This window comes from Xenopus laevis, chromosome 8L, assembly GCF_017654675.1.
Source record: "Xenopus laevis strain J_2021 chromosome 8L, Xenopus_laevis_v10.1, whole genome shotgun sequence".
In the NCBI taxonomy this organism is placed as follows: Eukaryota; Metazoa; Chordata; class Amphibia; order Anura; family Pipidae; genus Xenopus; species Xenopus laevis.
In genome coordinates, this window is record NC_054385.1 from 130,805,546 (window position 1) to 130,830,748 (window position 25,203).

General features: G+C 40.8%; 1 protein-coding gene across 2 annotated transcripts in view; it reads left to right on the plus strand.

The window, feature by feature from the left end:
- The first annotated feature begins 250 nt into the window (after nucleotides 1-250).
- LOC108699447 (erythroid membrane-associated protein) overlaps nucleotides 251-25,203 on the plus strand; it is a 37,130-nt gene continuing 12,177 nt past the window's right edge. The window contains exons 1-5 of one of the 2 annotated variants that reach the window (XM_041573722.1): nucleotides 251-416; nucleotides 2,820-3,059; nucleotides 10,483-10,574; nucleotides 12,366-12,467; nucleotides 19,376-19,660. In XM_041573722.1, coding sequence (XP_041429656.1) covers nucleotides 10,502-10,574; nucleotides 12,366-12,467; nucleotides 19,376-19,660 — 460 coding nt within the window. In that variant the 5' untranslated portion in view covers nucleotides 251-416; nucleotides 2,820-3,059; nucleotides 10,483-10,501. The remainder of the gene's footprint in view (nucleotides 417-2,819; nucleotides 3,060-10,482; nucleotides 10,575-12,365; nucleotides 12,468-19,375; nucleotides 19,661-25,203) is intronic. The other variant, XM_018231532.2, reaches the window with a different exon arrangement.

Below are 25,203 nucleotides of genomic sequence, written 5' to 3' on the forward strand. Positions count from 1 at the left end.
AATATCGAGGGTTAATTAACCCTCGATATTCGACCCTTAATGAATCAGCCCCTAAATGTTGGCGCTATATAAATACATATTAATAATGTTAATAATAATGTATTTGTGTTCCTTTCCCCCCTTAATAGTACTGAGCAATATTTATATATTTACATATTTGTTATTGCCTGTATGTCTCTGTGCCTTTCTGCCCCTCTCCCTGACCCCCTCTCCCTGACCCCCTCTCCCTGACCCCCTCTCCCAGTTAAACTGCTCCCAATCCGCTTGTGCAGCAAATCAATTCTTGTATAATTAAATCACTGACATCCTTCATGTCTACCCCCAATTATTTGAAACGGCTGATATTACAGTGAAATGAAAGTAAAAGTATTCTTCTTGCTGCAACACAGAGAGGAGAGAGAAAACATCCGGACTGCGTAAGTAATAACATTGTAATTGATCTTTCTAAACCAAAAATGTATAATATACGTGTAATTCTTTTTAGTTTTTTGGAATGAGTTTGCTCCTAAGTTAGTGGGTGGATGTGAAAATAACATTGTTCTTAGAATCACATTCACAGCTTCAGAGACATCAAATCCCATGTCACGAGGATGAGAATGATCCACTCTGGACTTTTGTGAGACCTCATTTTATATTACCATTAAGGGGGCCGATTCAATATCTTCGAGTGAAGGATTCGAAGTAAAAAAACTTCGAATTTCGAAGGTTTTTTTGGGCTACTTCGACCATTGAATGGGCTACTACGACTACGACTTAGAATCGAAGGATTCGTAGTAAAAATCGTTCCACTATTCGACCATTCGATAGTCGAAGTACTGTCTCTTTAAAAAAAACTTTGCCCCCCCTAGTTCGCCATCTAAAAGCTACCGAAGTCAATGTTATCCTATGGGGAAGGTCCACATAGGCTTGGCTAACTTTTTTGGATCGAAGGATATTCCTTCGATCGTTGGATTAAAATCCTTCGAATCGAAGGATTTTATCGTTCGATCGAAGGAATAATCCTTTGATTGTTCGATCAAATTTTCTGCGCTAAATCCTTCGACTTCGATATTCGAAGTCGAAGGATTTCAATTCCTAGTCGAATATCGAGGGTTAATTAACCCTCGATATTCGACCCTTAGTGAATCAGCCCATAAATGTGAAGCAGAATCTGATTAACCTGTATTTCAATATTGTATTTCAATATTCAACGTTTTCCAATTGTTGAATTTAAAATACTCAAATTTCAAAATAAATTCTGTCTTGATTTATTTTTTTACTATCATTCAAAAACATTCTCAGATTGACAGAGTTGCCAGCTAAAAGTTGCCGATCTGTAGAAGTCAATGGGGTGTATTTATCAAAGAGTGAAGTTAGAGATCACCACAGTCCTCTAGAGTGAAATTCTCTTTTAAAAATACTCTTTTAAAAATCCCATAGAAATGAATGGAGAGTGGCTGAATTTCACTCTAGAAGACTGTGGAGATCTCTAACTTCACACTTTGATAAATACACCCCAATGTGAGGTGCTTTCAAGAGCTATTTTAAAATGTAAGTTTTTACAAAAAATATTTTATTTGCAGACTCTTTGGGGGGAAATCACAGAAGTGGAGAGAGAGACCATTTTTGGAATATAAAAAGTGGTGGTAAACTGGTGAAAAATATTTTATACAATTTTATGTGTAAAAAGTTTTTAACTCACACTTGTGTTATTTTACTTGTTTCAGCATAATGAATGAGGCAATATTAGCAACTTGAGTGAAAATATAATTTTAAGGAAAAGTAAAGCCTCCCAGACACTTAGGGGCAAATTCATTAAGCGTTGAATTTCGAGGGGTTAAATCATTCAAAATCCGACTGGGGAATAGAATCGAATCGGCAATTCGGGTGAATTTACGCGCTGGCGAATAGTCAAATTGGCGAATATTCGCCAGGCGAATAGGCGCTTGATCGAATATTCGCTCGAAGGATTTTCATTCGATCGAATGCCTTTTTATTCGATCAAAAACTGGGAAAACAAGCCTATGGGACTTTCCCATAGGCTTTTAAAGCAATTCGGTAGGTTTTAGGTGGGAAGTAGGCAGTCGAAGTATTTTTAAAAGAGACAGTACTTCGACTATCGAACGGGCGAATAGTCGCAGCGTTTTTACGCTCGATCCAGTACTTCGTCTATCGAATGGGGAATAGTCGCAGCGTTTTTGCGCTCGATCCAGTACTTCGACTATCGAACGGGCGAATAGTCGCAGCGTTTTTGCGCGCAATCTATTCGAATCATTCTACTCAGGCGAATTTACGCCAATTCGATAGTCGAGGAGCACAAAAAACTACTCGAAATTCGAAGTTTTTTTACTTCGAATCCTTCACTCGAAGTTAGTTAGTTAAACCCGGCGGGTCCTAGGCCCTCTAATTACATTAGTAGTTTTCTCAGGTTCCAGGGCCAGTCGATGCAGTATGTGCCGCATCACTCTACAGACTTATATCTAATAGAAGTGATTCTAAAACATTAAAGACGTCTCACTACTCCTTCAGTTCAACTAACTGGTGTGGGAAGCTCTTGGCAAATAAACTCTTCCACTAATCCATTCACAATGGCCCATTGTAACTCTTCAAAGAGGCGACACCTGAACTCACAGAGGTGTGATTCTACTGTGATAGGATTACCAATGTGTCATGTGACTCCTAGACACGGGTGTTACTTGTGAGAGTTACATCAATGGACGTGTGAAGTGTTCTGAAACCGCCGGGGTACAGATGTTAGCAATGACGTAGTGCAGTAGCAGCGACAGTCACCCAGCACTGAAGTTTTTCTCTCAATCCCTCTGTGTTTTTCTTCTCTGCAGCACGACTTGACTTTTTGCAGCTCCCCTGGCGCTCGCTCCTCCCTCGTCACATTCAATGCAAATTACTTTGTCTATGACAAGGAGAGAGCGTTAGCAGCAGCTGATTGCTGATTGGCCAGCACTGAAGCTTCCCGCCTCCTTCAGTTCACTGATTTTTTAAGCGCGGGAGAAAGTGAAGGACCTGATTATCACACTAAAGCCCTGCAGTCTACAGCTGATCATCATCCTCCCACCTACACGGTTAGTGGCTCTGTTTTTGTTTTATTCAAAACTGTGCCGACTACTGGTTCACTTTCCAGTCAAAGCCAGAGAGCAGTACAGGCAGTAAATCATGTAATAACTGTGCCAACCAGCTTTGAGTTCTGGGGGTATTTATACATGAACTTGCCACTGTGCCATCTTTTTGTGAGCTCTGGGGGTATTTATACATGAACTTGCCAATGTGCCAACTTTTTGTGAGCTCTGGGGGTATTTATACATGAACTTGCCAATGTGCCAACTTTTTGTGAGCTCTGGGGGTATTTATACATGAACTTGCCAATGTGCCAACTTTTTGTGAGCTCTGGGGGTATTTATACATGAACTTGCCAATGTGCCAACTTTTTGTGAGCTCTGGGGGTATTTATACATGTACTTGCCAATGTGCCAACTTTTTGTGAGCTCTGGGGGTATTTATACATGAACTTGCCAATGTGCCAACTTTTTGTGAGCTCTGGGGGTATTTATACATGTACTTGCCAATGTGCCAACTTTTTGTGAGCTCTGGGGGTATTTATACATGAACTTGCCAATGTGCCGTCTTTTTGTCAGCTCTGGGGGTATTTATACATGAACTTGCCACTGTGCCGTCTTTTTGTCAGCTCTGGGGGTATTTATACATGAACTTACCAATGTGCCATCTTTTTGTCAGCTCTGGGGGTATTTATACATGAACTTGCCACTGTGCTGTCTTTTTGTGAGCTCTGGGGGTATTTATACACAAACTTGCCACTGTGCAGTCTTTTTGTGAGCTCTGGGGGTATTTATACATGAACTTGCCAATGTGCCAACTTTTTGTGAGCTCTGGGGGTATTTATACATGAACTTGCCAATGTGCCAACTTTTTGTGAGCTCTGGGGGTATTTATACACAAACTTGCCACTGTGCCATCTTTTTGTGAGCTCTGGGGGTATTTATACATGTACTTGCCAATGTGCCAACTTTTTGTGAGCTCTGGGTGTATTTATACATGAACTTGCCAATGTGCCGTCTTTTTGTCAGCTCTGGGGGTATTTATACATGAACTTGCCACTGTGCCGTCTTTTGTCAGCTCTGGGGGTATTTATACATGAACTTACCAATGTGCCATCTTTTTGTGAGCTCTGGGGGTATTTATACATGAACTTGCCAATGTACCAACTTTTTGTGAGCTCTGGGGGTATTTATACATGAACTTGCCAATGTGCCAACTTTTTGTGAGCTCTGGGGGTATTTATACATGTACTTGCCAATGTGCCAACTTTTTGTGAGCTCTGGGGGTATTTATACGTGAACTTGCCAATGTGCCAACTTTTTGTGAGCTCTGGGGGTATTTATACGTGAACTTGCCACTGTGCCATCTTTTTGTGAGCTCTGGGGGTATTTATACATGAACTTGCCACTGTGCCATCTTTTTGTGAGCTCTGGGGGTATTTATACACAAACTTGCAACTGTGCCATCTTTTTGTGAGATCTGGGGGTATTTATACACAAACTTGCCACTGTGCCGTCTTTTTGTGAGCTCTGGGGGTATTTATACATTAAATTGCCAATGTGCCAACTTTTTGTGAGCTCTGTGGGTATTTATACACAAACTTGCCACTGGCCGTCTTTTTGTGAGCTCTGGGGGTATTTATACATGAACTTGCCACTGTGCCATCTTTTTGTGAGCTCTGGGGGTATTTATACATGTACTTGCCAATGTGCCAACTTTTTGTGAGCTCTGGGGGTATTTATACATGAACTTGCCAATGTGCCAACTTTTTGTGAGCTCTGGGGGTATTTATACATGAACTTGCCACTGTGCCATCTTTTTGTGAGCTCTGGAGGTATTTATACATGTACTTGCCAATGTGCCAACTTTTTGTGAGCTCTGGGGGTATTTATACATGAACTTGCCAATGTGCCAACTTTTTGTGAGCTCTGGGAGTATTTATACACAAACTTGCCACTGTGCCATCTTTTTGTGAGCTCTGGGGGTATTTATACATGAACTTGCCAATGTGCCAACTTTTTGTGAGCTCTGGGGGTATTTATACATGAACTTGCCACTGTGCCATCTTTTTGTGAGCTCTGGGGGTATTTATACATGAACTTGCCACTGTGCCATCTTTTTGTGAGCTCTGGGGGTGTTTATACATGAACTTGCCACTGTGCCATCTTTTTGTGAGCAATGGGGGTATTTATACATGTACTTGCCAATGTGCCAACTTTTTGTGAGCTCTGGGGGTATTTATACATGAACTTGCCAATGTGCCATCTTTTTGTGAGCTCTGGGGGTATTTATACATGAACTTACCACTGTGCCGTCTTTTTGTGAGCTCTGGGGGTATTTATACATGAACTTGCCACTGTGCTGTCTTTTTGTGAGCTCTGGGGGTATTTATACATGAACTTGCCAATGTGCCATCTTTTTGTGAGCTCTGGGGGTATTTATACATGAACTTGCCACTGTGCCATCTTTTTGTGAGCTCTGGGGGTATTTACACAAAAATTTGCCACTGTGCCAACTTTTTGTGAGCTCTGGGGTATTTATACATGAACTTGCCAATGTGCCATCTTTTTGTGAGTTCTGGGGGTATTTATACATGAACTTGCCACTGTGCCATCTTTTTGTGAGCTCTGGGGGTATTTATACACAAACTTGCCACTGTGCCATCTTTTTGTGAGCTCTGGGGGTATTTATACATGAACTTGCCAATGTGCCAACTTTTTGTGAGCTCTGGGGGTATTTATACATGAACTTGCCACTGTGCCATTTTTTTGTGAGCTCTGGGGGTATTTATACATGAACTTGCCAATGTGCCAACTTTTTGTGAGCTCTGGGGGTATTTATACACAAACTTGCCACTGTGCCGTCTTTTTGTGAGATCTGGGGGTATTTATACACAAACTTGCCACTGTGCCGTCTTTTTGTGAGCTCTGGGGGTATTTACACATGAACTTGCCAATGTGCCAACTTTTTGTGAGCTCTGGGGGTATTTACACATGAACTTGCCAATGTGCCAACTTTTTGTGAGCTCTGGGGGTATTTATACACAAACTTGCCACTGTGCCGTCTTTTTGTGAGCTCTGGGGGTATTTATACATGAACTTGCCAATGTGCCAACTTTTTGTGAGCTCTGGGGGTATTTATACATGCCAATGTGCCAACTTTTTGTGAGCTCTGGGGGTATTTATACATGAACTTGCCAATGTGCCATCTTTTTGTGAGCTCTGGGGGTATTTATACATGAACTTGCCACTGTGCCATCTTTTTGTGAGCTCTGGGGGTATTTATACATGAACTTGCCACTGTGCCATCTTTTTGTGAGCTCTGGGGGTATTTACACAAAAATTTGCCACTCTGCCAACTTTTTGTGAGCTCTGGGGTATTTATACATGAACTTGCCAATGTGCCATCTTTTTGTGAGTTCTGGGGGTATTTATACATGAACTTGCCACTGTGCCATCTTTTTGTGAGCTCTGGGGGTATTTATACATGAACTTGCCAATGTGCCAACTTTTTGTGAGCTCTGGGGATATTTATACATGAACTTGCCAATGTGCCAACTTTTTGTGAGCTCTGGGGGTATTTATACATGAACTTGCCACTGTGCCATTTTTTTGTGAGCTCTGGGGGTATTTATACATGAACTTGCCACTGTGCCATTTTTTTGTGAGCTCTGGGGGTATTTATACATGAACTTGCCAATGTGCCATCTTTTTGTGAGATCTGGGGGTATTTATACACAAACTTGCCACTGTGCCGTCTTTTTGTGAGCTCTGGGGGTATTTACACATGAACTTGCCAATGTGCCAACTTTTTGTGAGCTCTGGGGGTATTTACACATGAACTTGCCAATGTGCCAACTTTTTGTGAGCTCTGGGGGTATTTATACACAAACTTGCCACTGTGCCGTCTTTTTGTGAGCTCTGGGGGTATTTATACATGAACTTGCCAATGTGCCAACTTTTTGTGAGCTCTGGGGGTATTTACACATGAACTTGCCAATGTGCCAACTTTTTGTGAGCTCTGGGGGTATTTACACATGAACTTGCCAATGTGCCAACTTTTTGTGAGCTCTGGGGGTATTTATACACAAACTTGCCACTGTGCCGTCTTTTTGTGAGCTCTGGGGGTATTTATACACAAACTTGCCACTGTGCCGTCTTTTTGTGAGCTCTGGGGGTATTTATACATGAACTTGCCAATGTGCCAACTTTTTGTGAGCTCTGGGGGTATTTATACATGCCAATGTGCCAACTTTTTGTGAGCTCTGGGGGTATTTATACATGTACTTGCCAATGTGCCATCTTTTTGTGAGCTCTGGGGGTATTTATACATGAACTTGCCACTGTGCCATCTTTTTGTGAGCTCTGGGGGTATTTATACATGAACTTGCCAATGTGCCATCTTTTTGTGAGCTCTGGGGGTGTTTATACACGAACTTGCCACTGTGCTGTCTTTTTGTGAGCTCTGGGGGTGTTTATACATGAACTTGCCAATGTGCCATCTTTTTGTGAGCTCTGGGGGTATTTATACACAAACTTGCCACTGTGCCATCTTTTATATTTAAATGTTTCTTAAAAAATCAGTTTCAATGTCCAATCTGTTACTGGGGTGGTGAAAAGCAGACGAAAATATTGTTTTTTATCTCCTAAAACCAAGTTTCCCTGTAGTAATGAGTGAATCTGATCCGTTTCATTTCACCTAATATTTATTTATTACTGACTTAAGCAAAGGGATGTTTGTCTCCATATTACTGCTGTTTTATCTGCTTTCTGCCCCCCTCCTCCAACACAACTTTTATCTAGACTTATCCTGAGTGAATGAGTGATTCTTATAATTAAGATTACGAAATGACCAACGCCTTAAAGATGGCGCTGAAGTTAAAAGTATGTAAGAAACCACCTAATGCTGAATTTACCATTGGTACAGTGTGAAGGCTTGAATACGCAGTTTTACATCCTGTTTTGATAAATAAACCACTTCTTGGGTGTTGGCCAAGTGACTTCTCTCTAGACATGAAAGTGCCTGGTTATGTTGAAGGAAATATGAGGTTAGGCAATACCTTCTATTTCTAACCGAGTAAGTAAAAACTGCAAGCTTTCGAGATTAACGATGTTACATTATAGGAAACATGACATTTACATATACAAAGACAGAGTAGGGTGGGGGTTTACAAGGGTTGCAGAAGTGGGGCAAGAACAATTGAAAAGACAAGATAAGGGTCCACTAGGTGGGATAACAAATTTATCATACCAGACTGTAATAAATAAACTACAAATGGGAATGTGAATCGCCGGCGGGATGGCATTCGGATTGCTTCGATTTACCGAAGTCGCCCAAAGTTGCCTCATGAGTTAACTTTGGCAACTTTGGAAAAACGAAGCGATTCGAATGCCATCCCTCCAGCGATTCACATTCCTTCCTGTGTCGCTGGGCTACTAATCTCCCCATCTGCCACCACCCTTAGGCAATTTTCTGATAATTCTTAAAAACCACTAATGTTAGGAAAACTTTGCAAAAAATGGTAGTGTACTGATGGGAGCTTTGGATCTCCATAAAACTATACAAAATACATATCTGGTATTGGCACATTCAGGAGACACTGGGCTTTTCAAATCAGTTGGATTTGAGTGCATAAATTATTGGCAAAGTAAGAATCATCACTATCAGTGGTGGAACTACCGGGGGAGCAGGGGGTGCAAGCGGGCCAGGGCCCGCACCCCCTCAGGGCCCCCTGGCAGTCCGTGCGCTGCTGTACGGCGCATATTCCCGGCCAGTTTCCGGGTGTATGTAGGGGGGCTGGGGCCCGGCTGCGCATCCTGCTCCAGGGCCCGCCCCCCCTCTAGTTATGCTTCTGACCACTATATAGACAGAAGCCAACAGAACATCCTGCTGCAGGTTGGAAAGTGGAGTAGCTGGAGGCAGAACCAAGGGCCTTTGAATCACAGTCAAATATCTCAGATGCAAATTGGCATGGTAGAAATTCAAATTGAACAAGGAATTGTTAACAAAGCCATAAGCTTGAGGATCACTGCTACGGCATGGAGGAGGGAGTATTCAGGGTTCTTTATCTGAGGAGGCATCAGGTGTAAACAAATCACCAAATGTGGTGACAAAAGCTTGAAACACTTACCCAATGTCAATTTGCTGAACACTGTAAGCCTCCAAATATGCCATAAAGAGTATTTTTCCAGCTGTGAAGGTGGTTTCTCTGAAGAGACGGATTATATTGTCAGGACTTTAAGACTTGTATTTGGGATTTAAGAGGCTTAACACTGAAGAACCAGCCAAAGTCCAGCAGAATAGTATCCAAAGGCTAATAATCACATAGACACAATACAGGCAATGGTCAGGCCAAGCAGTAATCAGAGTAGAAACAGGAACCAATATATCAGACAGAGTGAGTGAGAACACGGGAACTTTACCAGTTGTGGGTCATGTCAATGTCCATGTGCAAAAGGAGAACCACCAAATATGGCACAACCTAACATTATAGAATAAGAATCAGCAGGTGAAAGTCTAGGTTCAATCATATTGTGTGAGTGGGATCTAGGTGGCTTAACCATCATACAGCAGACCTGTGGAAGACCTGCTTTATTGGTATGAGTAGTGGCACAGTGGGAAAGTAGGGTAGGGAGGGAGCTTGAGAGCCTAAGAATGGGGGGGCTGGCACATTGTTGTTATACTGCACTGGTTAAAAGGCTAAAGCTAAGGGGCAGATTTATCAAAGGTCGAATTTCGAAGTGAAATATACTTCGAAATTCGACCATCGAATAGCTATTCTTCGACTTCCAATATCGAAGTTTTTTTTACAGAATTTGGCCGTTTTGCATTCGAAGTAAAATCATTCGATCGAACGATTAAATCGTTCGAATTGAAAGATTCGAACGATTACAACAATCGATCGAACGATTTTACTTGGACTACAAAAAACTTAGGAAAATGCATTAGAAGGTCCCCATAGGCTAACATAGCACTTCGGCAGGTTTCATTTGGCGAACTATTGAAGTCGAAGTTTTTTTAAAGAGACAGTACTTCGATTATTGAACATTCGAATATTCGAACTATTTTACTTCGAATCGAATTCGAAGTAAATTCAAAATCGTAGTATCGTATTCGATGGTCAAAGTATCCAAAAAAATACTTTGAATTTCGAATTTTTTTACTTCGAAAATTCCCTCGAATTCACTTCGACCCTTGATAAAGCTGCCTCTAAATGTATACACTGCAGCATAAAATAAAAATCAACAATTAAAAATACAAGCAATCAATATAGTAGGTAAAATAAACTATACAAGAACTTAAAATAAGCCTCTAAATCTGAAGGTATATATTGGTTAAATCTAAAAGTACAGGTTAACCAAGAAATCATATTATGAGTCAGCCCCTATAAAGCATGTTTTTATACCAGTCCTATTGTACCTTGTGTTGCAGATATAAGTTGACAAGAGCCATGGCCAGGCTTAGACTGAACATCATCTTCAAATTAATGGTCATTTTAGCCACTCTTCACACTTCATTTGCAGGTAAGAATTGTGTTACTAATTTGTATTCTTTTATCAATATCTATGAATGTATTGTTCTGAATAATTTAATAATTTAGATGGTAAGCTCCTTGCAGGGAGCCCTTCATATCCATGGCATGTTGACATATCACGGGCAGAGCTCAACACAGTCCGGAAGCCCTGGCCAGGGGCAAAATAAATAGTAGAAAAATTACCGCTGCTGCAACTATTGGTTGCAAAAGTGAAAAGAAGTGTTTATTAGGTCAGAGAACACGCAACGTTTCGGGCTCAATCTCGCCCTTTTTAGAAAGGGCGAGATTGAGCCGAAACATTGCCTGTTTTTTTTTTCAAAACACATCAGTTAAGAGTGCTGCTCCAGCAGAATTCTGCACTGAAATCCATTTCTCAAAAGAGCAAACACATTGTTTTATATTTAATTTTTAAATCTGACATGGGGCTAGACAAATCAGTTTCCCAGGTGCCCCCAGTCATGTGACTTGTGCTCTGATAAACGTCAGTCACTCTTTACTGCTGTACTGCAAGTTGGAGTGATATCACCCCCCCAGCAGCCTAACAACAGAACAATGGGAAGGTAACCAGATAGCAGCTCCCTAACACAAGATAACAGCTGCCTGGTAGATCTAAGAACAGCACCCAATAGTAAAATCCAGGTCCCACTGAGACACATTCAGTTACATTGAGTAGGAGAAATAACCACCTGCCAGAATGCAGTTCCATCCTAAAGTGCTGGCACAAGTCACATGACTGGGGGCATCTAGGAAACTGACAATATGTTTAACCCCATGTCAGATTTCAAATTTATTTCAAAATTAAATATAAATAAATATATGAAAAGTAAGGCCTGGTAAACCTGACGAAGGATGCTGCTTGCCAAAGGACACTGCAAAAGAAAAGGCTTCTGGGACAATTATATCCAACACACATAAATGTTCTCATTACAAAGGGCCTTCCAAATCAAAAAAGAGCCATTCCAAATCGAAAAACTTGGAGGGGTATTCTGTTAATGTTTAGGCATTACTCAGTCCTTCAAGGCAATTGGAACAGTCAAATAAACCTCCAACACCCTCTTATAAAGATCATGCCTAGAGGCTGTGCCTATCCTTATGCCCAAACTCTTAAAGGGGACCCGTCACCCAAAAAAAATATAAAAAATTCTATTTTATCACATTAGTCAAGCAAAATGAACTTTAATTACACTATACAAATTATTTGAATCTTGTTTCCTTCAGTCTGGGAATTCATAATTATAACAAGCAGGCAGGAGCCATTTTGAGGACACTGTTATTAAGGCAAGTCTTGTATCATCTCAGAATCTTGTTTGTGCACCAGAATGGGGGACCTGATGTCCATCCCCATGTCCTGGTTATACAATTAAATGGTGAAGAGAATGGGGGAATGTGGGGAGAGCAGTGACATGTAGGAAGTGCTGAATGGAAAGTGAAAGTAATTGCCCATGGCATAGAGGAGGGGCAGACAATATTTGATTGACAGCTGAGATTTTTAAATGAGCTGACAACAGCTATGAACGCTTTAATAAAAAATAGAAATTGGATTTCATGTTTAATTTGAAAAGGACTTTTATTATACAGATTTTTGTGTCTGGGTGACAGGTCCACTTTAAGAGCTTCAGTGCAAGGTGCGGGACCTGACATCGCTTTCCCACAAAACATCTTTTCAAATTCAAAAAACTAAAATTCAAGTAAATATTGACAAAGAAGGCCACATGACATAACATGCTCAACCCAACTCTTTAGTCCACAGGTAAATAATCCCTCTTTTGACATGATTTAGATTGCTCCTCCAAAGATTTTGGAAGAAGAAGCTGTGGATATATAAGTAGAAAGCTTTTGGCAATGGATAAACGTAAGACAGATACAGAAGCACAGGCACCGGGTAAGTTTTGATTTCACTATTTATCCATAGGAGAGCGTCCAGTTATTTCCTTATCCTTAAGTCAGCACCATCCAGTTTTGACTCCCAATTTAACCTGGCATTATCACCCCTCCTGAATTTGACCCCTAGAATTGTTATTTTTTCGGCACATCGCAGCGCCGTCTGCGCATGCGTGCCAAGTGATGCAGAGCGGCGCTTCATTTCAAGAAGGTAGCGGGGGCCCTGCACAGGAGTCCTGGTTGGCCCCGGGCCCCCCAGTCCGCCCCTGTGAATTCGCATATGAAAATTAGGGGCGGGGCGGGAAATTGCGTGACTTTTTGTCACAAAACAAGGAAGTAAAAATGTTTTCCCCTTTCCACCCCTAATTTGCATATGCAAATTAGGATTCGGTTCGGTATTCGAATCTTTTGTGAAGGATTCGGGGGTTCAGCCAAATCCAAAATATTGGATTCGGTGCATCCCTAGTGAAAAGCCACTATTCCTCAGACCTGATCCTGAGGTTTCCTCCAGAAAAAATGTTATCGTTCCCCTAGGCAAAAACTTACTTCCAAACACACATATTAGGTTGAAAATACTCCCAGGATCCCACCCTTAGATTTTTTAACTATACTCTGAGAGTCCCTTAAACCAACAATCAAGGCAGATGTGAGCCTCTGTGCTGCCCTGTCTACATAGATCTAAAATCCCTTTTTCAATTAAAGGACTTCTGAGTTTATTTACAAATGCCCCCTGGAATGTAAATGAAAGAATGCAAGCTACGATACTTGTAGGAAGTGGGAGTTCTCTGGGGTAGACTCTCAGACCCCCTCATGAGGAAAAGGCACTTATAATGCAATGTCACCCACTATAACCTGCAGCTTTAAAGGGCACCTGTTGGGCAAAAATATTTTACTAGAGCCTGCAGTATTTTTTTTTTTTTTAATTTCCCCCCCCCCCCACCACTGCTAGGACAGTTGCACTGAGGGAGCTCCCGGCATATTGTGCAGAGCCCATAATGAGCTTCTGACGCGCAATTTGCTGCATTCGCTCATTATTCCACCATCTCCCACCATACCCACATCGAATATTGCATTAAACTTTGTTTCATACAATAATATCTGTACATTTATTGCCACCTTAAGTTTTCTTCCAATTTAGATTGTAGGCTCTATGGGACAGGGCCCTCCTTCGTCTTGTCCTGTAAGAATACCTGTCCTTGTACCTGTAAGACTACCTGGTGGTCTAGGGGGCTGGCGGGGATACCTGCCACATCCATTCTCCTCCAGGTCAAACTGCAAACTGCGCCACTTCCGGGTTTGATGCGCACTCGTGTCTGACGTCATTGCATTTGTCGCAAAAATTCAAATATTTAAAGGGGCCTCATCCAAATATTGACTGCCCATCGTAGGTCTATTTTCATAGTTCCTGGGTGCAATTTCCAGTTGTCTATTCTGCTCCTGATCTTGCCTGTCCCTGGCCATCCCTAGTTTGCAGCCTGTCCTGACCTTTGCCTGTTTATTGACTTCTCTCATTGATCCTGTTACTGTACTGCGATATTGGTGTTATTGACCTGTGACCTCGACTACGCTCTTGTCTCCTGATTTGGTACTGCGCTGCCCAACTGTTACCTGTCCCATGATCACACTCCTTCTTCCCCGTTCCTTCTGTAAAACATTTGGTTCCCTTGACTGCCCAGAACTCTCTCCTTGTTCCTCTCACTAGGGCTCCTCCCAAAGTGAAAGGCGGTTGTTATAGGCAGAAACATAGGCTGAGGCTGGGACCTTGGGGTTTGTTCTGGGTTTGGGACACCAATCGTAACATTACATTGGGCCAGAACATGCAGCTGTTTCCCCTGCCACCACGGAAGCAATCCTGCCAAGCCTGCTCCAGTGTCTCTGGAAAAAGAATCCAAACAGGACCAGATAGTCCAGTGTCTGCAAAGATTGTTGGTAAGGTTATACACAATTCAGCAATAACTAGTTGCTCCCATGCCAGCTCCGGCCTCCCCAAGCAGGTCACTACCTGCACCTCATTAATTCTACGGTAGAACCCAAACTCCCATTACCTGAAAGGTTCAGTGCTGGTTTTTAACTTTCCGGGAGGCCTGCAAGTTACATTTTAGGTTTCTACCTCAATCTCCATTCTTCCCCACTGAGGAGTCGAGGGCTAATTTTGTAATCACCCTATTAGAAGGGGATCCTTAGCTTTGGGCATTCAGCCTATCCCCTAACGATCCAGTCCATCTCACTCTTGAGGCCTTCTTCAAGGCTATGGCCATCATTTATGACAATCCCGACCACACTGCTTCTGCTGATGTTTCAGCAGATCTGATGTCAGTTACATCATATCCTGTCTGCCGAAAATGCCTTAAAGTTTGAAAAACACTGGTGACTTTTACTTTTTTTAAGTGGGAATGCCTGCAAAAATCCTAACAAACTTTTTTTGGCTTAACATTTTTCCCAGACATTTGAGAACATATGGAACATATGGATCATTCATTTTACAGTGGGCTCATGTGTAGGGCATAATATCAACTCTTTTGTCTTTATTAAGGTTCCTTGGACATTTGTAATAAAAATTGGTAACTTCAAGCATTTGCACCATCTCCATACGTCCATACAACTTTAATGTATCCGCCTTATTCAAATTGACCTAAGCGTAAGATCACTAGCGAATTTTCAATAGACACGAATGCTAGCGCATCTTCACTATGAAATGCTCGCACTGTAAAGTAAAGTAACGCTAGCGAAGAGGTCGCTGGCAACAATTCACCCCTTTAAGGAATCTGTCCCATAGAGAGAGACATCAGGAAGATTTCCCTATAGTCACCCCTCCTATTATTTCCTCAGGCTCTGGACCTAAACCTCTCTCTGAGCTCCTAGGCCCTCTGAGGAACCCATACAATTGGGATCTACCTGCTTGTCCTTTGAAGAAAAGGCTTGTAGGCTGATGGTTTATGCCTATATTGTGGGGATAAAGGGCACTTTCACAATACCTGTTCCAAGAGGCCGGGAAACGGTAGAACCTAAACAGGTCTGGGGAGCCCTGTTTGGGTTTTGCCATTTCTGATACCTAACAATTTTCTTCTCAAATACTAATCCTGGTCTACTTAAATTGGAATAAGGGTTGCATACTGTGTCCTGCCTTTTTGGATTCTGGGGTGGCTGGGAACTTCTTAGATATAAAGTTTGTGCATAGACACGGTATACCCATTAAACCGTAGTTCAAATTTTTGGCTATTGATGATAGTTCCCTTAGGAGTGGGTTGGTGTCTTCTATGTCTGAAAACCTCATTATGGCCTTGGGTAATCATTCCGAACAAATTTCCTTTTACATTATTGACTGCCCTCTTTCTGTAATTCTAGGCCTACCATGGTTGCAGAAACACAACCCCGAGTTGATTGGCTCACTAGTGGGATACAGCTTGTGAGCTCTCATATTTTAAATCTTTCCATACTCTGCTGCAGCTTCTCTAGAGGGGTTACCTCCTTCCTATTCTTCTTTCTCTGATGTATTTTCAAAAAAATCTGCCAAGACCCTTCCACCGCACAGGTCTATGACTTTGCTATTGATTTAATACCAGGTTCTTCTCCTTCGAGGGGTAGAACATACCATCTTTCTCTTCCAGAGTCTCAAGCCATGAGAGGTATATTAAGGAGAACCTGGAGGGGGGCTTCATAAGGCCTTCCTCTTCTCTGCAGGTGTCAGCTTCTTTTTTGTGTAGAAGAAAGATGAGGGCCTGAGGCCATGTATAGAGGTTTAAATAAGATCACGGTAAAGAATCATTACCCCCTTCCATTGATCACTGAACTATTCGAAAGAGTTAAGGGTGCCATGGTTTTTTCTAAACTCAATCTAAGGGGCGCATATAATCCAAATGAGGAAAGGGACGAATGGGAAGATGGTCTTTCACACTCGGGATGTACATTATGAATATTTAGCAATGCCTTTTGGCCAGGGGCAATCTTGGCCCATCTTGCAACTCTAACTTGGATACAGACCTGTAGTAAACATTTCAGAGCATGTTGGAATCCTCTAGTGACCAAACAGAGGTATAACTACATAACTTTCAAAAACTTCCAGAAACATGCTTATAGAATAAAAATACAAGTTTATTACCCCTAATGGCTCCTAATGCATTTCATGCTTACCTAGCACTTAGTCATAGGCAATCTCTGATTAATCAGCTTTTTTTCAATCCTTAAATAACAGCTCTCATAGACCCTCCCCACATTAAAACCAATCACAATCTTGCACATATGTTGTATATATTCTCAATGAGAACCAGGGCATCTTGTGACACCCTGTTACCAATAAAATTCATCCCTGTGCCTTCTATTCTAGGAAGTTCTCTCCTGCAGAGATTAACTATGATATTGGTAACAGAGAATTACTGGCCATAAAATGGGCTTTTGAGGAATGGAGACATCTTCATGTGGTTCCAGTTTTTACTGATCATAGGAATCTGTTATACGTTGAGTCCGCTTAACGCTTAAATCCCAGACAGGACAGGTAAACATTGTTTTTTACCCGCTTTAATTTTGTAATAACATATAGGCCTGGGATAAAGAATGCTAAAGCAGATGCCCTTTCTAGGAGTCTTGTCTACAGTCCTAAGGAGTAACCCAAACCTGATTCTATTCTCTCTAAGGAAGTGATTGTGGCAGCACTGAGTCCAGATCTGTATCCTCCTTGTCAGAAGCCCAGGTTAATCTAACTTCTAACGTACCTCCAAGCAAACTCTTTGTACCAGAAGGCCTTCGTAAAGCACACAAAACTATCAGCCCAATTAATTCCATCCAGGATGTGGCACTTGCAACAGGATCTTGACAAACTGGCAATCTGGGCAGCTAAGTGGCAAATGAGATTCAATGGTGATGTAACCCATTTTTGGCCACCCCCCTGGTGTCAAAGTGGTACATCACATTATTTACCGACTTACAGGTCCTGAGTCCCCTTTGCTAGGTGAAAGGGTACTGGGAATTCTTCTTTCTGGCAGTGCCTCCACCTAATGGGATCCGGGAATGCACCATTGGATGGTCCCATTAGGAAACAAATCACTCACACACTTTATTATATAACAATGTAACTTTACATGACATACTTTATATGATTGCACAGCACCACCTTGTGGTTCCTTTTGGGATCAGCCATGCTGCACCAATCCAAGAGCTCTGTCCCTGCAAAGTTCAGGGAGAAAACTTGTATCTCAGGCCATGAGGCTCCCAGGGAGGGAAATTAACACTTAGACCATAGGATTAACTCTACTGGTCCCTACATTGATAAATGTAAAGTCATGCACCTGGGATGTAAAAATATCCACTTATACCCTTAATGGGACTGCACTAGGCATAAGTACAAGTACAAGTTGATCCAGGGACTGGTCCATTTTGGAGTCAGGAAGGAATTTTTCCCCCTCTGAGGCAAATTGGTGAGGCTTCAAATGGTTTTTTTTTGCCTTCCTCTGGATCAACTGTCAGTAAGGCAGATTAAAATTGAGTTAAAAAGTTGAACTTGATGGATGTGTGTCTTTTTCTCAACCTAACTTACTATGTTACTATGATCATTTGTCTAAAGTTTGGCAGAAGGTGCTAAATTCTTTATCTTCTGCTGTAGCTGCCCAAAAGAGAGCTTTGTAGGGTATCTCCGAATTATCAGGTGGGAGACAGGGTTTGGTTATCTGCTAGTAACATTTCTTTTAAAGTCCCTTCCACCAATTTGGGGCCTAAATTCATTGGCCCTTTTCCTGTATCTGAGATCATCAATCCCAGTACTTTTCCTTTAGAACTTCCACCTGAACTTACAACTTCATACTCTTTCCATGTTCCTTGTTAAAGCCCGCCAGAGCTGTACAACAGTTTTCCTCTTTCTCCTCCAATTTCTATGGAAGGTCATTCTGAATATGAGGTACAGAGATTGGTGGATTCTTGCCTTTCCAGAGGTAGAGTACAATATTTTGTATACTGGGAAGGTTACGGTCCCGAGGAGAGGTTCTGGTCTCCTGTCTCTGATATTCGGGCTGAATGGTTCATAAGACAGTTCCATGCCCTGTTTCCTGATAAGTCTAGGGGTCTAGTGACCTGGGGGGGTAATGTCTTCCGCGTCAAACTGTAAATGATGTGCGCCTGCACCGCTTTCAGGTTTGACGCGCATCCGCATCTCACGTCTTTGCACTTCATCATACACGATTTTACTTTATTTATCATTAAAATAATCCCGAAAAAATCACATTGCAAAAAGACTCGATGAAATCGAGTGAAAACCCGAATCATACAAATATTTTGGACTTTACTCCCGAATCGCTCATTTTTTTCCGGTTTATCAACCGAAAACCGTTATTTTTTTGTATTATCAGGCAAAACCCAGCGGTGTCAGACTGGGACACCAGGGGCCCACCCAAAAACCTTAGACTAGGGGCCACTCTCAGTACTAATATTCTTCCTCTCCTCAATCAACCTCTATTCTTCTAGTTTGTTTTCTTTACATACTATAATCTATTATTCCAACTATTTAGACTTGTTGTTCTCATATAATAGGAAATGGCCAATGAAATAGGCCAAAAGTTTAGCCACTGACACTTTGGCCCACCGGGAGTTTTCCTGGAATCCCGGGGGCCAGTCCGACACTGAAACCCAGTGTAGACAACTACACTTCCAAATTGGGATAGGGACATTCTCGACAGGCTTGAGATGCTGGGTTTTCGGATTTGGGCTTTTTGCAGCATCAGGGTATGATACATCTCAAGTTTTCCATGAAAAATTCAAGTTTTTTACCCCAAAAACCCTGACCAGAAAAAATTGAGGTTTAATAAATAACCTCTTGTTAGTGTCTCTTTAATATCAGCTCCTTTTTAAGTAAAACTCTCTGGCTATTGTCACTTGACATTTATGTGATGAATATCAATCCAGATACAATCTGTTCTCTTTCAGCTTTTGGGAAAAAACCCACCATCCATACTCAAGAAAACAATGAAGCCCCAACTGGATACAAGACTAGGATCTGTGAATCTAGCGGCTGGTATCCTGAGCCCAAAATACAGTGGACAGACAGCGAGGAGAACACACTGAAATCTGAAGATTTTGTAAAATATATTGATAACATAACCCTGTACCGGGTATCATCTTCCATAAAACAAGATGACTGTTCCCCTGCGACCTGCCGGATAAGAAATGAGCGCCTGGATATAACGCGCCAGAAGTCTGTTGTTATATCAAGTAAGGAATCCAAAATCCCCACCCCCTCTTACCTCTTATGTGAATGAAAATCCCCTAAGAGTGACCGTTGCACATTCATGACAGACACACTGATCAATCAAAAATGAGGCAGTAAGTTATTGCCCTAGGAGGAAAGAGGTATAAATGAGAAGGGAACAAAACAAGGGGATGGAGGGTGAATAAAAGCAGCCAGATAGAAAGGGGTACAAGGGAACAGGAGAGAAATCAGGGAATGGAAAAACCAAGGCAACATCGGAAAGATTAAAAATGAAGTCATTACAAGAAACAATTACATTCGAATCAAATAAAAGTTGTGTTAAGATTAAAAATAAAGCAACATGGCTTAAAAGGCAGGTCAAGCTGCTTCTGCCTGCTATTATAGAGTTAAAGGAGAAAGACACCCTAAAAATGAATATGGCTAAAAATGTCTATTTTATATAGTGAACTTATTGCACGAGGCTAAAGTTTCAGCTTGTCAATAGCAGCAATGATCCAGGACTTCAAACTTGTCACAGGGGGTCACCATCTTGGAAAGTGTCTGTGACACTCACATGCTCAGTGGGCTCTGATTGGCTGTTGAAAAGCTAAGCTTAGGGCTCGTCACTAATTATCCAGCAGAAAATGAGCTTCCCTGGCTGTAATATAAGCTGATGCTACAGGTTTGCTGATTATTCAATTCTGATGCTAATTGCACTGGTTTCTGTGCTGCCATGTAGTAATTATGTGTGTAATATCTTTATTTAAGATTTTATCCATACAAAAGTATTCAAGAGGAGGGGGGGGGGGGTTACAGAAGGAAAGAAAAGGGGAGGGAAAAGGTGGGGTTTTGGGGGTAAATGCCACATAGCTTATCATATCAGTTATACAAAAAGTACTAGTCAGATGATCAAAGGGTCTGTCAAATTGATTCTTATTATACCATGTGGGTTTAACGATTCTCTAAATAGTCTATCCAAGGGCGCCAAATGTTCCAATAAATATTACTACTATTCTGTATAATATGGGACAATTCTTCCAACCTCCTGATTTCTTCTACTTTTGTTACCCATTCGGAGAACGTTGGAGGACTGGTAGATTTCCATTTTAGGGGTATCATTGCTTTAGCTGAGTGAAGTAAGTGAATGGTGAGAGAATCGGTTACTACCCTTTCAGAGCTGGGCATAATATTCAGCAGAATTAGCGCATAATTGTTAGATCTAAAATCACTTTTTGTAACCACATTTATTACATGAATAATTTCTTCCCAATATGTGGTTAAAATTGGACAAGTCAGCCAAATGTGTTCGTGTGTTCCCTTATGTTCCATACATCGCCAACAATTAATAATCAATTTCGAAGAAATTTTGTTCAATTTGGCCGGAGTAAGGTGCCATCTGGTGACCAATTTATACGAGGCCTCCCTAATCCTCGAAGCTCTTGATGATTTATGAATTGATTTAAATACTAATTCCCACGTATAATCGGATGTAGTAATGTTTAACTCTTTATCCCATGCGCTACAAAAAGTGTTTTTAGATAAAGGATAGGCCTGAGAGTTTAAGAGGATTTTATATGATTTTGCTAGAACTTTTTCGACCGCAGGTGATGTTATAAGTATTTGTTCCCAGCTAGTTGCCGGTCTGTTCCAATTTAATAACTTCTTTGGTGCTTTGTTTGCTTGAGTGTACCCAAGGAGTTGGTTATATCCCCAATTGTCTCTTGGATGACAACCCCATCGTTTTTGCATGTCAGATAATGGTATCAATTTATTAGTTATAAATAGGTCACCCATTCTTGTTTTTCTGTTATCCCACATATTCCACCTATTAAAGGAACCCCTTTCCATGCTTGGCACGAAGTTGGGGTTATACATTAAAGGTTGAAGATAGTATGGCCGGATAGTAAGTTGGTATTTATCTCTATTTCTTAACCAGACCCTCAAAGTTGCCCCTATAAGTGGGTGCTTTAACAGTTCTTTAAGGGAACTCTCGTTCTCAACCCACAAAGTGTTTTCGATAGGGTAAGGGATAAATGCCTGTTCCAGGGTGCACCAGTCCTTCTTTACTTTATCATTAGCCCAGCCATAGATCCGTTCTAAGTGAACTGCTATATAATATAGAAATATATCTGGTAATCCAAGCCCACCTTTGTTTTTGGGCTGGGTTAGGAGATGATATTTCAATCTAGGGTTTTTACCCCCCCATATGAATCTGATTAACATAGACTTTATGGATATAAAGAAGGACTGGGGCAAAAATATTGGTAGTACCTGGAAAAGGTACAAAATTTTTGGTAGTAAAATCATTTTAATTGCATGTATCCTACCAAACCAAGAAAGTTGCAATTTGTCCCATTTGTCTAATTGATTTTGAAGTGTTGTCACTAGAGGGTCATAGTTATCATGATATATTTTATTTAAGTCAGATTGAATTCGAACGCCTAAATATTTAATAGCGCTATTCGCCCATTTAAATGGGAAATTTTGTTGTATCAATGAGAATGATCTTACTGGAATATTAATATTTAAGATTTCCGATTTTGCATAGTTAACTTTAAAATTTGAAACTTCCCCAAATGTTTTCAATATGGCCACTATATTTGGGAGAGAAGTAAAGGGGTCCGAAATACACAATAACAAGTCATCCGCAAAAGCGATACACTTATGTTCTTTCCCTTCTATCTGTAACCCGTGTATGTTTGGGTTTCTCCTAATATGGGCAAGGAGAGATTCCATTACAAACACAAACAGAATTGGGGAAAGTGGGCACCCTTGTCTAGTCCCGTTGGATATTTGAACCTTAGATGATAGTGAACCATTTACCTTTAATTTTGCAGTAGGGTTGTCGTATAATGCCATAATTCTTTGTATAGTAATGTTTCCTAAACCCAGGCCCTTTAAGGTTTCTCCTAGGAAAGACCAAGAGACCCGATCAAAGGCCTTCTCCGCATCCATAGTCAGTAGAAGGGTTGGTATATTTCCTCTTGAGAGTACTTTATTAATGAGATGACCTTAGCAGTGTTCTCCTTTCCCTGTCTTTTGGGTATGAATCCAGTTTGGTCCTGATGAACTAATTCTGAAAGATATTCTTTTAATCTATTGCTTATGATTTTTGCATAAATTTTTAGATCCACATTTATTAAGGAAATAGGCCTGTAACTCGAGCATAATTGTGGGTCTTTATCTGGTTTCGGAATTAGGGTGATGTGGGCTTCTTGAGCCTGGGGGTGAAATTTCGTAACATTATTTATAGAATTAAAATATTCCAGTAGATGCGGAGAGATATCTTTTAAAAAAACTTTGTAGAATAGTACTGTATAACCATCAGGTCCAGGACTTTTCCCATTAGGCAGTGAGGTAATACAATTTTCTATCTCTGCTAAAGAGAAAGGTACATCTAGGGCTGCTGCTTGTTCCAAGGTTAATTTTGGGAGATTCGCCTCCTCCACAAACTTTTCAATTTTTCCCTTTGTTTGTTCAGAATTATATCGGGGTTTAAGTTTATAAAGTGCCTGATAATATGCTTGAAATGTTTCAGCAATACCCCTAGTGCTACATTGTGGAATATTATTTTTATCTACGATGGATGTAATATGTGTTTGTGGTTGTAACAATTTCAACGTTCTAGCAAAATGTTTGGTGCTCTTGTCGTTCAATTCGTAGTATTTTTGCTTACTACTTAAGTAGGCCTTCTGGGTTTTTTGGTCAAGGAGAGATTTTAGTTTGAGCCTTCTGCTCTCCAGGGTGGCAAAAGTTTTTTGGGCTAACGATTCTTTATGGGCCTGTTCTAAGGATGCTATTTCTTTTAGTAAGACAGTGATCTCATTTCTCTTTTCTCTTTTTAGATTAGCACCTAAAGAGATCAGATGTCCCCTTAAAACGCATTTAAGTGTCTCCCAAAGTGTGGTGGGAAGGATATCTGTACCCTTATTCAATTGAACAATATCACTTATCCAAGAACTAATAAGATCTCTTCTAGTTTTTGAATGCAGTAAATAATCGTTCAATCTCCAATTAAACTCAGGTTTCAAGGAATAGGGTATTATAAAATGTGTTATTACTGGGGAGTGATCCGAGTGTAAGGAGATCCCAATATCTGATCTAGAGAATAGATGTAGCCACTTCTGAGAAACAAAAACCAAATCTATTCTGGTATACACATTATAAACCTTGGAATAATATGTGTAGTCTCTCTTTAGGGGATTTAAAGCTTTCCATATGTCAACTAAGGACATCTCACTTAATCTCTGTTTTACTTCCCTAATTCCACTATAAGAGACACTACTCCTCTTAGAGGAAGAATCTGTCAGTGGATTTAGAGATAAATTAAAATCACCACCTAGGATTACAGTCCCATCTCTAAAATTATCCAAAACCTCTAAGAATTGTTTTATATATGCAACTTGCCCAGAATTTGGAACGTAAACGTTAGCGATGGTGTACACTTGGTTCAGTATTTTCCCTTTTATTATAATAAATCTACCCTCTGCATCTGAGATCGAATTTATGTACTTAAAGGGGAGATCCTTGTGGATAAGTATGAGCACCCCCCGTGATTTCTGTACTGGATTGTTACTTGCATAAACAAGGGGATAGAGCTTTGTTCTTAGAGATGGAACATGGTTCTCCTTAAAGTGCGATTCTTGTATCAATATTATTTTCGCTTGGTATTTTTTACATTCAGATAAAATGTGGGTTCTCTTCATCCTTTCATTGATCCCATTCACATTAAATGAGATCACTGCGCATTCTAAGCATTTTTTATCAGTCATGAAAACTTATTGTTTAAGCAGTTTGCTTTACTGCCTTCTACTGGATAGCTCCAATATATGTATACCTTTTGTAGCATTGTAAACCCGTTTATCTTATACAATATTGGCAGTGTTTTAGGCCCCCAGATATAGGGAAGAGGTTGTAGGGAGAGAAAGGGTATAAAGGAGATTTTAAGCCGCATTTGGATAGTGGGGTCTAGTTCCCCAGAATACAAATTTTTTGCGGCGGGAGAGGTGACTAGCACCTTCATGTGGGGGATAGTGGATTATTTGAGGTGGTGGATTGGTCTTCCCAGTATTTTTACCCCCCGAGAAAGAAAGAAAAGCCGTCAAGTATGGAATTTAAATATTGAGTGACAACCCTTCATCCTCTTTCCACAAGTTGAGCCTGATAGAGTCCCTGCTATGTTTCCCTTAGTTTTAAGCCTCTCTTAACCAGCAATATATCAAATAAACAGTATGCCACATATCATAATAAACCTATACCAGAAAAAAAAAAGAAAAAAAAAAAAAGGGAACAAAGAAAAAAATTCATTAAGCCCATGCTCTGCAGTTTTTTAAGTACTTATCAGTTCTTGAAGATTGCAGTCCTCCCGCTGCGATCACGAAGAGATATCATTGTCTAGTCCAGGTCTCAGCTATTTAAAGTTCTCTTCTAAAATGATCTTTAAGCTCGTTGACTCTCTTTAGCCCCGTGGACTGTTGAGATCTAAAGAGATGTTTCCAAGAATATTATGAAATCATTCTTTGGTTGATCTTGTTGTTCCTCGTGTAGATCTTGTGCTGTCCAAGGT